Source organism: Micrasema longulum, unplaced genomic scaffold, assembly GCF_059751315.1.
Source record: "Micrasema longulum isolate JH-2025_06_02 unplaced genomic scaffold, ASM5975131v1 h1tg000639l, whole genome shotgun sequence".
In the NCBI taxonomy this organism is placed as follows: domain Eukaryota; kingdom Metazoa; phylum Arthropoda; class Insecta; order Trichoptera; family Brachycentridae; genus Micrasema; species Micrasema longulum.
The window spans coordinates 1,367,059-1,383,725 of record NW_028277835.1 but is presented as its reverse complement, the minus strand read 5'-3'; the positions used below and the strand labels follow the sequence as shown (position 1 = coordinate 1,383,725).

Here is a 16,667-nt window from a genome sequence, read left to right as displayed (position 1 = left end):
TTTCGATTGTCTCGAAATCTCAAGTCCGAAATCGTATTTCGATTATCTCGAAATCATATTTCCATTGTCTCGAAATCTCAAGTCCGAATTCATATCTCGATTGTCTCGTAAAACCATTTCTAATGAATTCACTCGAGATATCTCAATTATTTTTCCGATTAGTACGAGTGAACTCAATTAGTTGTAAGCATTTCGAAATGTCTCGATCTTTTTAATAGTCGAGTATTTCGATTATTTTAATTCGATTATTCATCACAACTTACTACCATCTACTATTATACATAATCTATGGTTTTGTTTATTGCTGTCAATTTTGTTTCGGCGTTTTATAAATTATCAAATTTGTTATTAGTTTTTAAAAGTGTCCTTTTATTTCAAATTTACGGAATATATTAATTTATCATCTCAACAATATGGCCGGAGGACTAGAATCCATGATTGTTGAAGAGCCGAAGCCTGTCGAGAAACCGATTGACAGGGAGAAGGTTTGTTAATATATTTAAGATAAAACTCTAATAAACTCATATATGTAGTATATATTATATTTGTAATGAGTTAACTTCTTAATTTTGCATTATATTATTCATTAAATAATGAAATATCGGGCTATTTCAGCTCATTCATCGCCATAACCTAGCAATAAAATATTTTTTCCAGACCTGTCCTTTACTGTTGCGAGTATTTTGTTCAACTGGAAGACACAACCCCACGCTCGAATATGCGCGTGGCAGTGTTCCCCAAAATGAACTTCAAATCTACACATGGCCAGATGCAACACTGCGTGAACTCACCTCTCTTGTAAAAGAAGTTAATCCTGAAACCAGACATAAGGGTACCTACTTCGACTTTGCCCTCGTATACCCTGATAATCGGTCTCCCGCTTATAGAATGAGGGAAATAGGTGTAACGTGCTCCGGACAGAAAGGAACAGATGATAATAAGACCCTTTCCCAAGCTAAGTTTTGTATTGGTGACTATATGGATATATCTATCACCCCACCCAACAGAATGCCCTCACAAATGATGCGGAGACCACCACATTTTAATAATAGATCCTATTAATCTTTAAATAAGTCAGCGTTTGATCTAAAATTAATATTGTGTTTGAATCAAGAATTTTTTAATAAATTTGTAATCATTCGGTACAAACCTGTTTTTTTATTTCTTCACAAATAATATGGAGACCACGAATGAATAAATATAAAGAAATCGGAGTTTGATGTGAAGTTATTGGGTTTTACAGTATTTTTTAGTAGAAGTATATATGTTTTTATTCCTTTACAATTAACTTTTCAAAATTGAATATGGAATCGCATAAAAAAACATCTCAATATTTTCACCAGGCAATGCAGTTGCTTGGATCTAAAAGTGTCAATGCTAAATTTAATTTTTATCTTGCCAACATTTTGTAAAAGGTCAATGCCAATTAATTTTTAAAAAATAACTATTTTATATACGTGTACATAATATATGTGGTAATGTATTTTTATCGATATTTGTTTCCAAAACACGTCATAACAGTTCATTATAACGCCACAAAATGGCTGAAAATTTTCTCTTCCGTAATATTGGGATTTACAAAATTGGCCTTTTTAGATCCAAACCACTAGATTATTATCGGTTAATTGTCGGTAATGAATTCATAACAAAAAAAAACATGTGTTTTTCAAGGAAGTTTGTTTTTTTTCACTCAGTTAACCAATGTTTTTAAAAGTACATTATGTTTTTTTATTTTTTATTTACACGAAACATTATATCATAATGTTATTTCATCAAATTCTATCACAGGTCTAATTATTGTAGAGCAAGAAATGGTTCTTAAAAGATGATACTCTATGGAAAGGGATAATCTATTAAATAATAATACGGATGTCTAGACAGAGCTTATGGCCTATGATTGGCGGGCCAAGGAGATTGCTTTGAAATAACGTAACATTCGTAACTTTATTTGCAAAAAAATAAGTAACATCTGGATTCGGGTGCTTTGGCATGAAAAACAAAACTTATACATCTCTTACCGCCATCTGTTGATATTTTGCGGAGTAATAAGTTGAACACCTTTATTGATAACTCTTGAAAATGAGTGGAACAAAATTTTTTAGGTTTAGTTAAGTTCCAGAGATGTATTGTCTCTTTTATTTTACTTCCACAATTGGAACATCAAAATGTTCTAAAATACTAATTAATTGTGCCTAAAACTGGGACATTTCATGGGTTGGGATGGGTGTCGAAATTATTTTTCCTTACATAGTCAATAGCTGTTCTAGGATTTTATCTATTTATTTGCACGTTATTGATGTGTAATGATTTTTGTTGAAGGGAAAAAGTGGAATGATAATTTCAATTATTTGTTTAAATTGTTTTATTTTACTTACAATACAGTATCACTGACAGATAAACATTATCCTTTTATCATTCAATTTGAATGATAATGGAATCAATTCTTAACCCACCAGATCTTAGGAAGTAAATTCTTATAAATAATCTTAAATTACGACTTCATTAACTTAGCTTTTTACAGTGATAAATAACTTTCTAGGTTTGTAAGTAGGTAGGTTTTATGATTATCCAGTCGAAATTTTGCTTTGTGAAATTTTTTTATAAATCCATCATAACAATAATAATATTGAATTAAATGCTTTTTAGATAGATGTGTATTTGATTTAATTTCTAAATTGCTGTGGCGCTGGCGCGTAACTTTGTTTAAGCGGCCTCTTGGATTTTTTACCCATGTTGGCCAAATCTAATACTATTCCATTGGGAAGAATAGCTTTGTTTTCTTGGTAATCGATGAAGCCTTGTTCGATTTGTTCTTCTTTGGCTTTATCACAAGGAATGCCAGTTTCGTAGGTGTAATCTCTCTTTAGTCCATCGGGGTCTACGTATCCGTACCTGCCTCTTGTGACGCAATCGATACCGATAGTTTCTTCTTTAAAAGATCCATCGTCATTTTCGAATCCCCATGTGATGCTGCCGTCAGCGTTGTCTTCGCGGTATTTCCTGATTACTTGAGCAACGGGTTTCCTTTGTCTCTGGTTTGAGGATTGCTTGGCGGGTTGAGCAGGTTGGGCGGCTTGTTGTTGCGGGCGGGGAGCGGGCTGGCGGTAAACCTGCTGCCTGACTGGTTGCTCTGGTTCCTGTTCTTCCTGAGGCCTGATCTGCGGACGGGCAGGTCTGTAAGAGAGTGGGGCCAGTCTGACAGGTGGATTTTGCCGTACAGGGGCTTCGAATCTATCATTTTGAACGGGGCGAGAAGGAGGCGCTTGTCTAATAGGTTCAGGGAGCCTTATTGGCGGCGGTAGCGTGGCAGGAACTACGCTCGGAGCTGGAGCAGGGTTGAACGCTTGAGAAATGTCTTCTTCGCTAATTTGAAGCGGGGTGCTGAAGGGAGACACGCTGGATATGAATGGTTGCGGGGTGCTGTTAATTTCGAAATCTTCTTGCTCCTCATTAACTGGTTTGGGGGAGTCGTCCAGCTGCTGGAGGAAGGGGTTTGGCGAGGGAATTGCTTTAAAGGAGGGTCCGGCCCTGAGCTGGCCGGGGCGGCGGATCCTCAGGGGCTGGGGGGGTGCAGGTGGCGCGGCCAGTAGGCGTGCCTGGCGGAAGTTTCCCCCGGAAGGTTTGGGCCCAAGTGGGATGGCTCCGGTTATCTGGAACCTCGCTGGCACGGGGCTATCATTGTATTGGGCCAGTGCTCCATAAATGCACACCAAAAGTAACTGTAAAAAACGAAATAAGTTTATTAATAAAAAAGATTTCTCTACAGTCTGTATTTTTTGATTTGACATTTGAAAATGTTTTTGTGATTTGAAAATCAACGTTTTTAAAAAATTTGCGCTTGGAGCTATTTTCATTTGAATCATTTGAATCAGGCAATAAACTCAACATTGTTGTGCACTATGTTCCAACTTCGCAGGATTTTTGTCACCTGTCAAATTCAAAGTCGTAAAATTTTAGTTTAGTTAAGCCTATAACCACTTGGTTAATAACGATGAGGAAGTTGAGTGTTTTTTAAATATATTTTTTTGTTAATTGACTAGCAAACTAAGCCAAAACTGAATTTTTCACTATTTTTATGTATCATATTCTCAGCGCTATGATTTTTTTAAATGTTGTAATTACTCCGCACGTGACGTCACAACTTCTCGTCGGAGAGTTCTGCTGATTTGGCTTCCCGAAAACCGGAAATATATTACAACACTCTATCATTGGTTTATCCGAATGAACTTGTGACGTTGTTCATTTTTATGATTTTTTCATTTATTTTTGAGAAACATTGCCGCATTGCTCTAATTTTTACCGCATGTGAGAAAACATTTCTTACATCCAATTTCCCGTAGCACTGAATTTTCTCATTCATCATTCAAAACTTTTCCATAAGCAGGTAGGTACCTATTATATATTATAATATCATTATACCAATTTTATATTATATCCTTTGGTTTTTTTGGGATTGAAGGATAATCAACGCATATTTTAATTTATGTATATAGGTAACTAGGCACTATCTAACGGTTATTATAATGTGATATTATAATATTCTAGTCATTAACCACACCATTTAAGTTAGCAGGAAGTCATTAAAATATTATATCCTTAAAATTTGAAATCAAGGTACTGGCTATAACTACGCGACTAAATTGGCTTTGCACCTAAAAATATATTACTATTATTATTTCATATACTAGCAGCTGATGCATGTAGGTACGAGTACATCTAATTCACTGTGTTTTAAAAATATGAAATTTCAATATAATCCATTTATGAGTGCGTCCAAGCTGTCTTTGAACTCTTCAACTGAGTGTGCACCGTGCACCAGTCACTTTCTCGCGGCCATTCCATTGCTCCACAACTCGGTTCGTCAGAAAGTTCTTCCTGAAGATCGACGAGAAGGATGTAGTGGCTTGGCTGAGCGTCCACGTTTCGACGCCGCAAAAAAGTACTGAGAAGACGTAACATCGTAGGTACAATGCGCATTCTGAGGTCTAAATTGAAGTCTACTGCAAAGACGGTCACGCATTCTGACAAAGCAGTCTCGCGCCACCTCTATTCTGACTTTGATTTCTTGTGAGTGATCCCATGTATAGTTCAGCCAGCATCCTAAATATTTATATCGATGAACTTGCTCAATAACCTGCGCTTCAATTTTTAAAGCCGTTGAGAAAGTTTGTGGCTTTTTCCAGATAACCATATATTTATTGGAATTCTATTTAAACATAGGTAGGTATATGTACATAGCATTCGCGATCCGTCCATAGATTCAATGGAACCAATGCAATACTTACCTAAAAATTTGACTATACAATCAATACCTTTTTTAAAAAATCTTATAACATCAGCTATAAGTTAGTTAACTAATATTTTTAGTAACTACAACAAATATCATAAAATTAGTTTGTTGTCAATCGTAGCGATCTAAGATGTGTTCGGCGTTCATTCATTTGTGACGTCCTAACGCAACTTTTCGCGTGCGCAGTTACGCGCTAACTGGAAACTGAAGCAAAAATAACTGCTCTCTATCTAATTTTGGATTCCTTTGAGGCGGGCGCTTAATACTGAATTCAAAAGTCCGCGCGTGCGCAGAATTGAGATCTTTGGAAGCTCTGCGGAAGCAGTTCTAACAAACCAATCCATGTTTATTTTTCATGTCTGTTGATTTCAAAATGTGCCTTTTGACGAATTTTTCCTATATGTTTTTCTATTGATGGCAAAACGGAAAAATACGTCATTTTATTTTGAAAAAAAATGGTTAATAATTTAACTTCGCCTGTTTATCTAAAAGAGATCTTTCAGTATCTATCGCAACATGGACTATCTCACTATATCTATTCGCTCTAGTAACGAGAGAACCCTTTTAATACCCCTTCATCGCTCTAATTTTCTTGCCTTCTCTTTCACAATAGAAGCTGCTCGATTGTGGAATAATATACTCACTAATTTCAGAGACGCCCCTTATTTATTTGCATTTAAATCAAGATTTAAATGTCACTTATCTGAATGTTTGAGTTATTCCTTTCTCCTACTATTTTCCATCCTATCACCCCTCTTCTCCTCTCTTCATAGTAAAGTGTAAATTTTTGCATAAATTGTTGTATAAAATTATTACATTCTGTTTAAATATGTCCATGTACTTGTAATTTTCTCAAACTGAACGGTTTGAGTAGGTAGGAAGAAATTGCCCTAAGGAAACATGCCCACTCTTATAAGTATGTAAATTGTATATGTATATAAAGTGTAAATAATAATAACCTAGTACCAAGTGACTGCTTCCCTAATAGAAAACCTCACCACACGCCTCTGGTGTATATACATAGGTACCTTTTAATTATCAAATAGTCATGCCTATGTGTTTTATCGCATTCAATTATCTTCTATGCAAGATGTCGACATGTCATTTTGATCAAACAATTGGGTGTTGGAAATTAAAGGCCGTAGACATGGAACGCAAATAGGCATTATTATTATTATGGAAATCTAAATAAGTCGGTTACGTTACTTAGCCGATGAACAAAGTGAAAGGGTTTTTTATGATTTAGTGCTTGGTAATCGATTGCCAAGTTGTATCGGCGGTATTTCGTTTTGTGTAACAAGTGGCGAGGCATAGACGTTATAAAACGCAACGTGCCTATAAACCTGCAATAATAATAACAATAATAATCTACTTAACAACATTCTGGTAATTTTAACACAATGGGCAATTTGTTTTACCTCTACGCATCATCAATTTAGTCCTCGGGGGTTTGATGGTATTGCCTCCGATAGACATCTTTATTTTGTACCAAAGATCTTAAACATAAAGATGCCTAAATTAAATTAATAGTGAATGCGTGTAAAATTGAGAGAACCCTTTTAGTACTCATTTGCCCACTCTATTTTTTTGCCTCTTCTTTCATGGTAGTTGCTGCTCGATTGTGGAGTAATCTACCCACTAATGTCAGAGACATTCCTTCTTTATTCACATTTAAATCACGATTGAAATGTCAATATCTGAGTATTCGACTTTTTCCGTTCCTCTCCTGTCCTTCCCACTTTTACCCCCTGCTCTTCTCATTAGATCCTGGTTTCAAAGGTGGTTCTAGACTGAAATATTGAATTGTCATTGGAGTGGCATTTGAAGCGAAAAACTGATCATCTCGCCTTTTATGTAATAAAGTTGATTAAGATACGCTGCAATTGGAGTACCAATTTTGTGCTCTATACACTACTGGATGTATTTTAAAAATTTGATTTATTTATTACTTTATGCACGTATACAATCCATCTACATATAAAGGCGGGCATATCGTCTCCAGGCAATATCTTCCTACCTTCCCAAATCTAAGCTGTAGATAGGGAAATGATGATATTAGCCATCTTATCGTGAAATACGGTAAAGAGGGCCAACCTAGTTTAAAAGATAGAGTGCTTCGTGAACACCATGGCAGAAAAAAAAATCGGAGCTAAATTTTGAAAATTTAGGTAAGAAGTAGGTACCAAAGCCTTTTGTGCAAAAAGAAAGGGTTTTAAAAGCCCTTTTCATCGTGTATCGGGAGTTTTTGATTGAAATCTATTTTGAAAAGACGCGTACTAGGCGTTTAAAAAGAAATGCATTCGATAAGTTATACGCTTTAAAAGAAGACTCTTGGGTTTTTTTTTAAAATATGATTTTAAAGTTTTCAAAAAACTTAAATGTTGCTTGAGTTTTTTATCGTTTAATTTTAATTTTTAATTTTTAGACTTAAACAATATTTCCGCTTCAACTGCATAGCGAAAAAAAAAGGTTTTTTACTGCAAAATACTGCATAACTGAAATTGGAATCTTTTCTCATTAACTGCAAAAAACGTTCTATTAAAAATCAATGACACTTTTTTATTGTTTTGAACACAATATTAAAGCTTACAAAACATTGGGCTTTATAATAAGAGTCTGTGAGCTTTTTATCAATCCACAGACACTAAAAGCATAATATTTTGCACATGTACGTCCTTGAATATTTCTCCACTATCTGGTCTCTTCAATATTCCAAATATATTTGAAGAATTTAAAGAATTAAAAAAAAAAAATTGAATCACCTAAACTATCGTCAATATTTACATTTTAATAACTATGAAGAAACTACAGTACATCGCAAAATCGATACCTTACAATCTAGAAGAATCATCGAGCATACTGTCTTCCTTTAAAAAACACGCAATAACAACTTAGATTGCCTTGCTTGCGACTGCTTGAGAAAATTAAAATTCGTATCCCTCAACGTACAACTCGGCTGCAACAATTGTTTCATGTTGGTATTTCGAGCACAAATAATAATAACAATGCATCTTTTCCCAGAATTCTAAATAATTATAACACGTTTTTTTACTGAAATCGATATATATTTCCTCAATTTAAACAAATTGAAAGAAAATGCTAGAACCCTAATTGAAAATAATAATTATAATTTAATCTAATTGCACCTACATAATATTTTTTTATTGTACACTTTAATAGTGTTATTATTTTCTCTTGTTTGAAAGAAGAAAGGAGGGAAGGCTGATCTGGGGTTACTCCGTATGGATCCGCCGGCAAAAAGATTTTTAAGTCCGAGTAAACAAAAAACTTTTTAATGTTTTTTTTATTGTTTTATTATTATTGTAATAAATATTTTTTTACGTGTGAAATGATGCGGAGTGGCTTTTTAAAGGTACCCCTTTCTTTTTCTTTTTTTGACATTGTATTTAGTAATAAAAATATTTGAAACAAAATGGTTACTGAATTTGTGGAGAAAAATCGGAAAACTTACAAAAAACCTTCTAAAATAATAAATGGTACATATATTGTATAACTTTATAATAAATTGACTAGAAGGTAGTCATGTTATTGCTTATTTTTTAATAAAAATGTCTGCCTTGAAACAGGTTGTACCTTGTTAGGCAGACTAGACATAATCCAGAGAAATCTATTACCTAAGTATGTATGCAGTAGATAAAGAAACTGTATTTTTTGTTAATAAACCATGATTTATTATTATCATTAATGTATAGAAAACTATAATTTGTGTATAATTTTGGTTTATTTAAAAATATTTATTTTTTTGTTTTAATGGCTGTTGTTTTTTTTTAATAAATAAAAAAAAAGTTGTAAAACTTGTTTTACAATATTGTATTCAAAACGATCCAAATGTTTCATGAATTTTTAAAACGGAATATTTTTTTTCAGTTAGTGAGATAACATTCCAATTTCAGTCATGCAGTTTTTGTGAAAAACCCTTAAATTATGAAATTCAACCACTTAGCCATACGTTTTTTTTTTAATCGTTGCATTGTTTATTGTTTATCATGTAATGCGCTCACTGCAATTGCAGCCCACGCATTCTTACTAAGATAGGCGCCTACTTGTTTAATCCAGATTTCTAGTCACATTTCTCCTATACTTAGTAAACATAGAAGGTAAACACGATCTCCACTTTCCATGCTTAATGTAATGTCACTGATTTCCATTCCATTTCATTTTATATTGGTAACATTGACATAATGTTTATTTCACTAAAATGTCAATGATCTTATTCCGCGCGATAAGATGATATATGTGATGGAGTCATTTTTAAACTTCACCTATTGCCTGATCGATAAGATTGAGAGAGGATCATTGGATGGTTTGAGCATATGGAACCAATAAAATAACGAATGTATATATCTGGCGAAGCGAATAATTTGTTACGACAGAGACGATAAAAAATAAATTGGTATGATTAGATAAAACAAAACTTAAAGTCTGGTCATGTCAAAAGCAAAAAACCCATCGGCATACGTCGTTATATAACATATAAACATATTACATACAAAAATACTATACTGTCTTTTATTTTATTGGTTCTATGGAAGGAATTGCCACTTAGAAATAAGCCCGCCAACGTATAAACATGCACGCACAAAAAGTTGACACGTTTTTTTTAAATACATATATAAATAAATATTTCAAGTCTCATTATTAACCAAATATTTGATTTTTCAGACCAATTTCTAATAGTTATCAATAACTGGACTCATGCACGGATGGTTCTAGGTTCGATTCCCGATGAGAACACAATGATTAAACGTGATTTTTCTCAAGCCTAAGTGTTCTGTACTGTAATTGGGCCTGCTGGACTGCTATTTTAAACGCTTTCGTGGCTGTAGAAAACGCTTTTATAGCGCCTATTTAGCACATAAATACACGCTATAAAAGCGTTCTCTACGGCCGCGAGAGCATTCAGAACTGCAGCCCTAGCCTGTTGTGGTGCACAAAAAATATCGGAACCGAGTTGTGGAAGCGTGAGATTTGAACCTCGGACCTTTGATTCGCGAGTCTTCAACACTACCACGAGACCACAACCCGGTGCATAAGTTTATGATTCATATGATTAATTTTATTGCCGTAATTTCGCGTTCATACAGCGTGTATGATAAACCCTGTCACGTCCAAAACCACAATGATCGTCATGAGCAAGATGACATTATAGCTAATTAAAAAAAAATAGAAGCGTTTCATTTTATTTATTTTTTTATATTTTAAAAACCAAATGGTTGCTTACTTCTGCGGAGCGCAGAGCTAGTTACCCCCTCCGCGATATTTTTTTCTTCCCTGCAGAGGTAAGCAACCATTCGGTTTGTTAAATGTTTTTTTTGGTCTTGAAACGCATCTGAATTATTTTTTTAATATGCCAATTTGTCTTCATGCTTATATCGATCAACGTCGTTTCGGATGTGACAGGGTTCACCTATATACCTTGCAGATTACCCAAACATAGTATAGTTTAAGTTTCATAATAATGAATGTAGAAGAAGCTAGAAATATATGACAGGACAGATGCACGTGGTGTTCCATCCTCTCTGTTCTCTGCCTACTAGTCCGGGGAAAAATCATATCCGCTAGGAGTAAATTTGGGTTCACTGTTATACCTACTTACTGTATTTATTATTGATTCCTTATTTAAAAATTTACCTTTTAATAAATTAATTTTATAAGGCTAAACAATAATAACACGAATTAAATAAAAAAAAACTCAAAAAATAAGACTTGATTCAAAACAACAAGGCGTGGCAAAAATACATGAATTATTTTCACTGTCAAGCAACTGATATGCTTAAACGATTGTAAAAATGAATTTAACATCTCACAATAACCGATAACAGCAATATATATTATTATATTTAAAAATATAAAAAAACTAGTGTTTCAACAGTTTGTAGACAAGAACTTAATTTCCGCTTAGACTTGTGTTTCTTCTTAAAAAAGTCTTTTTTTTTATTTCCAAAACTTAATAAATAAATTATATGAAGCAATGCGTTGTTGGTACATCGTAAAAAGATTAAATCTGTGTCATTTAGGTAAAGTACACGTCGCCAACATTGATAAAACGAGTATGCAGTTCCACACTATAAATTCTACGAAAGGTTATGTGAAGAAGAGATACGCTTTAGGAAAAAATATTTGTTTTAATATTTCAATAATAAAATAAGTTAATGTCATAAAATTCGGTCGTATAAACAATCAGGTAAACAAGCGTATACAACTCGTATGAAAATTGCATATGAAAAAAACAAATATGTGACGAAATGCAATATGATTTGTACCGCATCACCTATTTCGTTTTTTACGCATTTAAAATTTATTCTCAAATGGCATCCAAAATCGTATGGTTAATAATTAAATCAATAAGAAACTTTAAATAGCTCCCCTTCACAATTAGTTTATATGTGACTTGTACGTCTTTACCTAAATGCTAGCGAAATCATTGCTAAATTTACGATGACTTATGAAAGTTCTACGTAAGCCTTACCTAGATTTAGCACAACCGTAGATTTGAAGATGTTAAAAAAAATATATCACGAAAATTCTTGCTTACAACGAACGCAATTAAATATCTGCAGATAATCTATTCGTATCTCTTCATCTTTTATAAATATGTTCTAAAATAATAATCACGGTCGCATTAAAAAAAAACAGGTGCTGTCAGGTCATGACAATGAATAGGTAGTCTGAAAGTATGGCGGTTGACCTTCATTTTTTTTCTTCATTCCACTGGCAACACCTCCTGTATTCCATGACATCAACGGAGATTGAATTCAAGGTCGATTGAAATATTTTAACCAGATCATTTATATTTGGACCATATGCATAAATTAACCTTATTCCTAACCAGACACATGTAAGAAATTTTGTGTCTAGGTTATGTGGTGGCCTTTGGTAAAAAAAGTACACCTAGAAGTTAGATAATTACTGTAGTACCACTTCGAAATGTAATAAAATAAAAACACTGATCTAACTGTACTAGTTGACCCACCCATTTTTTTTACTTTACTTGAGATTGGTATATATTTTTTATAAGAATTGCTAACGGATATTTTTATTTTTTTGTTTTTAAATATGAATGGCACGGGATATAAAGGATGGATGTAAATTTTTGTCTTAACATCTGACGGCAGTTCACATGATCTACGTTTCTGTATAATAAAATCTGACGTAAAGGTTCTAGATTCCAAGATAATTTAACAAGAAAAAATAATGTATTTAGCTGATAAAGGGCGGATGGTAGTTAAATACTGGAAATAAAGCGATAATTTAATATTAATAAAACCATTTTAGATGGTATAAAACAGCACAGGCCATTTACATTAAGCTGGATCTTTAATAAGTTTATTTTAATGTCCTAGAGGTTTGAAAACATAAAAACGTTATATCTCAAAACTTTAAACTTTGACACTCATCTTTTATATTCTGCAGCCTTTATATTTATTGTATTTTATTTGAAAAAAGCGATTTCGCTTTGTTAAAAATAAATTATTTGAACATGGCAACGATTTTCTGATTAACCAAATTTAGTCTTCCAAACAGAATACATTTTTGAATTTTAAATATAATAATCATGGTCTACTACAATCATAGGTAATATGTTTTAAAAAAAGTAGCTTCAAAAAAGCACAATGTCACAAAGTATCTGTATTTATTTAAAGAAATTAGTGAATCGTGATAGGTAGGTACATTATAAGTAAAATAAAAATTATTTATTCAAATCATTTTCATACGAAATATTCAAAGACTTTTCAGGAAATTCGATTTTTTATGTAGGTTAAATTATATCTCAAAATTCTTGGTTATTTTTATTTGGTCTGTTTAATTTTCAATTAAAAAGGTAATATTATAACATAAAGAATTAGTATATTGTATCAGAAGTTTTAAAAACGTATAAAATGATTATTTTCAGCTGTTTTACTAAATGCATAAGAATGTACAAAAAAACACTTAAAACTCCCGGGCTTCACGGTCAAATAGGCGTGATAAGGAAATTCAAAATAGCAAAATAATTTGTAGTTATTTATTACCTTTTAAAAAATATGAATAATGCTCTTACTAATCTGTTTGCAGTTTTCTGTTGTTGTTTAGTAAAATAGTGTAGTATTTAAAACCATAAATTCTTTTTGCGAAATCATTAACCATTTCTGCAGGAGATCACATTACTACTCGTGACAAAATGCTAGGTAGGTAGGTATTGGATTTATTTACGTCAAGCTGTCAATTTCAAATCAGGCAAAAATTGTGAGTTCGTAATAAAAATTGAAAATATTAACATAAACGATAAAACAACTACTTTTTGCCACCCGTTTTACCAAAAACCTTAAAAATAACAATTTTCTTCGTATTTGGTTAGGTAATCAAGTAACTTATGTATCAGAATTAAGCCTAATTTTAAATATATTAATTAATTCAATACTAATTGCTTATATGCCAACAAATTTATTTTGTACTCATCACGTTTGTTTAGTAACCATAGATCACGTCTGATATTTTAAGTTCAATTTTCGACAAAGTAGACATAAATAAAAAATATGCGTTTTCAACTGAAATCTGAAAACTAAGATAACTTTTTTCACTTGGTTCCAAGGCTCCAATTTTTTTCAGTAAATAATATTACATTATTTACTGTATTAGATATTAAGGTACGCCGCAACTGACATGGAAGATCTTAAAACGAAAAAAAAATAACTGAAAAAATACATATTTCGTACCTTACAGAAAATATAAAATATTTTATGATATTTATTTATTTTATTTATTTATTTATGCTTTATTAAGTTAGTTCATAACATCTTAAGAACTGATATAAACTTTTAATAATATTACAATTTTTTTATCAAAACTTCTCAATAACGTATTTTTTTAATTAATTTGAAATGTTTAGATTTTTTCTATATCCTTAATTTCATTAGGTAACTCATTGTACAGCTTCAATCCCTTGTACAGTGAGTTTAGAGATTCTGTTTTTCTCCTCATTGGTAATCTTATTTTTTTTGTCCCTTACTTTATACGTATGACATGGTTGGTTAAATTGTATTATTGTTTTTATGTTATTCATCTCTTTAATTATTTTACGTATAAAATTGCTAAATTATATTTAATTTTTTGCTTTGCTGTGAGGAAGCCAATATACGTATGTGTGTAAAGTAAATCTGTTAAAAAAAAATACCAAAAAGTCTCTAGACATAGTGGCTTGATAGAATTATAATAATTTGCTTAAATATAATGAATAAACGCTCTTTTGCTGCTCAAGAAAAAAAATTGGAGTACCAATGAACTATCCCAATAATTTCCATTTTTTACCTGATTTGAGTCAACCAATCTACACGTCTTAACCGAACTCGTTTAAATTAAAAGTAAATTTATTTATAAAATAAAAATAAAGTTTTTTTTTCATGTTTGTTTTTTCCCTAAGATGAGTATAAGGAACTTCAGCCCTACGGGGAGTTGGATATAAAAAAAGTTTTCTTGCGCGCGGTTAAAATTAGAGGTGTAAATTGTTCTGCAAAGTTTCTTGAAAATGTACGAAAAAAAATATAAAAAATATTTTCATAAAAACGCACTACTTTGATAGACGTCACTGGTTCATATGAATCAACCAATGATATGATAGTTGTGGAGGATATCCAGTTAGCTAACTGTAAACGAACCAATCGGAAGAACTAACAAAGTACAACCTCTGACGTCACACGCTGAGTTATTTCAGAAATGCAAAACTTTAAAAAAATTATAGGGCTGATAATACGATACATAAAAAGGCTAAGTTTAATAGTCTATTAACAAATAAAATACAAAAAAACTGAACTTCCTCATTGCTGACCCGAAATTGGTGACAGCAAAAATAAATCACTATATGTCGCGTTCTGTAACTTATTATTTCAATACAATTTTTTTAGCATTTATTGGCTGTTTATGAACTAAACTTAGTCATAACGAAATGTTAGATAATACTATTTTTTTACGGATTTTAGTAAAATCTTTATATTTACGTCTTGTGCATTTCGGAAGAAAGTTATACAATCGCATCTCATTCTTCCCGTTACTACTCTACCAAGATATGAGTTTCGGTTGACAACCTCTGTACGCAATACAAAAGTATGATTGTAGTATCTGTAAATATAACCAGCGAGGACAAATAATGCCAACTTTATCAGAGGAAAACAACTTTCGTTTTCTACTGCACCAGTTTAACAACCTGAAACATATAAGCTATGCATAGCGTATGGATTTACCTTTAAATTAGATCCACAGCATTAATTAGCACACCTTGTAAATCTAACAATAAAAATCACTAAGTGTTATTTGTGTATGTCGTATTTGAGATCAGGTAACATTCGTGACTATTCCAAATAAAATTAGCCATAGTTGAAAATAATTGCACGTGGATATTTGAATGGCGAAATATTTCAAATGACACATTTTTCAGTTGGGTTAAAAGTAGCCACGATGTTTAAAAAAAAGAGTTTTTTGTACCCGAAAGTGCCTAAGGAACTGATTGATACCTATGCCAATTATTATTGTGCCATATTATAATACAAAAGGCAAGATATGCATTATTACGATTCAGATGCGGGTTAGATAAAACTGGGAAAAAAACTGTGTATATAATTTATTATACGTCGTTCTGACCTTTAACTGAATTAAGGATCACGTGAATGCTAAATTAGATTTGAAAGTTTGTTGAGCTGATATGTTGGCGAAACATATTTTCCAGTACCTACGTCCCAAGATCAACACAGGGCTCTTGACCTCATAGAGTTAGGGATACGTTTTTTTTGTAATATATATCTTTGTATGAATAAACAAAAAAAAATACACGCTTCAGATTTATTTGCAGAACTAAGTTCGCACAGACGAACTCCTTACATGTTGGTCCAAGATCTTTCAATCTTCATACTAAGGAATAACAAAACATTAAATCACTGATACAGTTTAAAGTAGGTTTGAGGTCTCGGATTAGCATGGAAGGAACAGATAAATACCTTTAAGAAAAATAATTAAAATTAAAAATAAAATGCATACTCAAATAAATCCTGTTTTCGTTATATCAGCATATCGTCACTTAAACGGTAACATGATCTATCTCATTTTTTTGCACTTTACAGGAAAGACAAAAAACTGAATAAGATAAGACGTCACGTTGTCTAGAAAATTTTGATATGTCATGTTAATTTTGAGTCGATTTGTGGCGCCTCTAGTGGGAGTTTGTCAAATCTGAGTATGCAGGTCGATTCAGAAGGCTACAAAGCTTTTTACATATTTATCTCAATCTGGTAAAAATATGAGATTTGTCATGTTGCCGCTTCAGCGACGATATATTAATTTTCTTTTTCTTTTCTTTTTCTTTTTCTTTTTCTTTTTCTTTTTCTTT

General features: G+C 32.3%; 2 protein-coding genes across 2 annotated transcripts in view; one reads left to right on the top strand and one right to left on the bottom strand.

The window, feature by feature from the left end:
- Positions 1-274: 274 nt before the first annotated feature.
- Bin1 (histone deacetylase complex subunit SAP18) lies at positions 275-1,149 on the top strand. The gene is made up of 2 exons (XM_088229140.1): positions 275-485; positions 658-1,149. Exons 1-2 carry the CDS (start codon positions 414-416, stop codon positions 1,060-1,062), a joined length of 477 nt encoding a protein of 158 aa, XP_088085266.1. The 5' UTR covers positions 275-413; the 3' UTR covers positions 1,063-1,149.
- Positions 1,150-2,347: 1,198 nt separating this feature from the next.
- Positions 2,348-16,667, bottom strand: part of LOC148279961 (uncharacterized) — a 31,267-nt gene continuing 16,947 nt past the window's right edge. Inside the window, exon 2 of the mRNA XM_088229143.1 lies at positions 2,348-3,719. Within this exon, the coding sequence (XP_088085269.1) occupies positions 2,664-3,719 (1,056 nt within the window). The 3' untranslated portion in view covers positions 2,348-2,663. The remainder of the gene's footprint in view (positions 3,720-16,667) is intronic.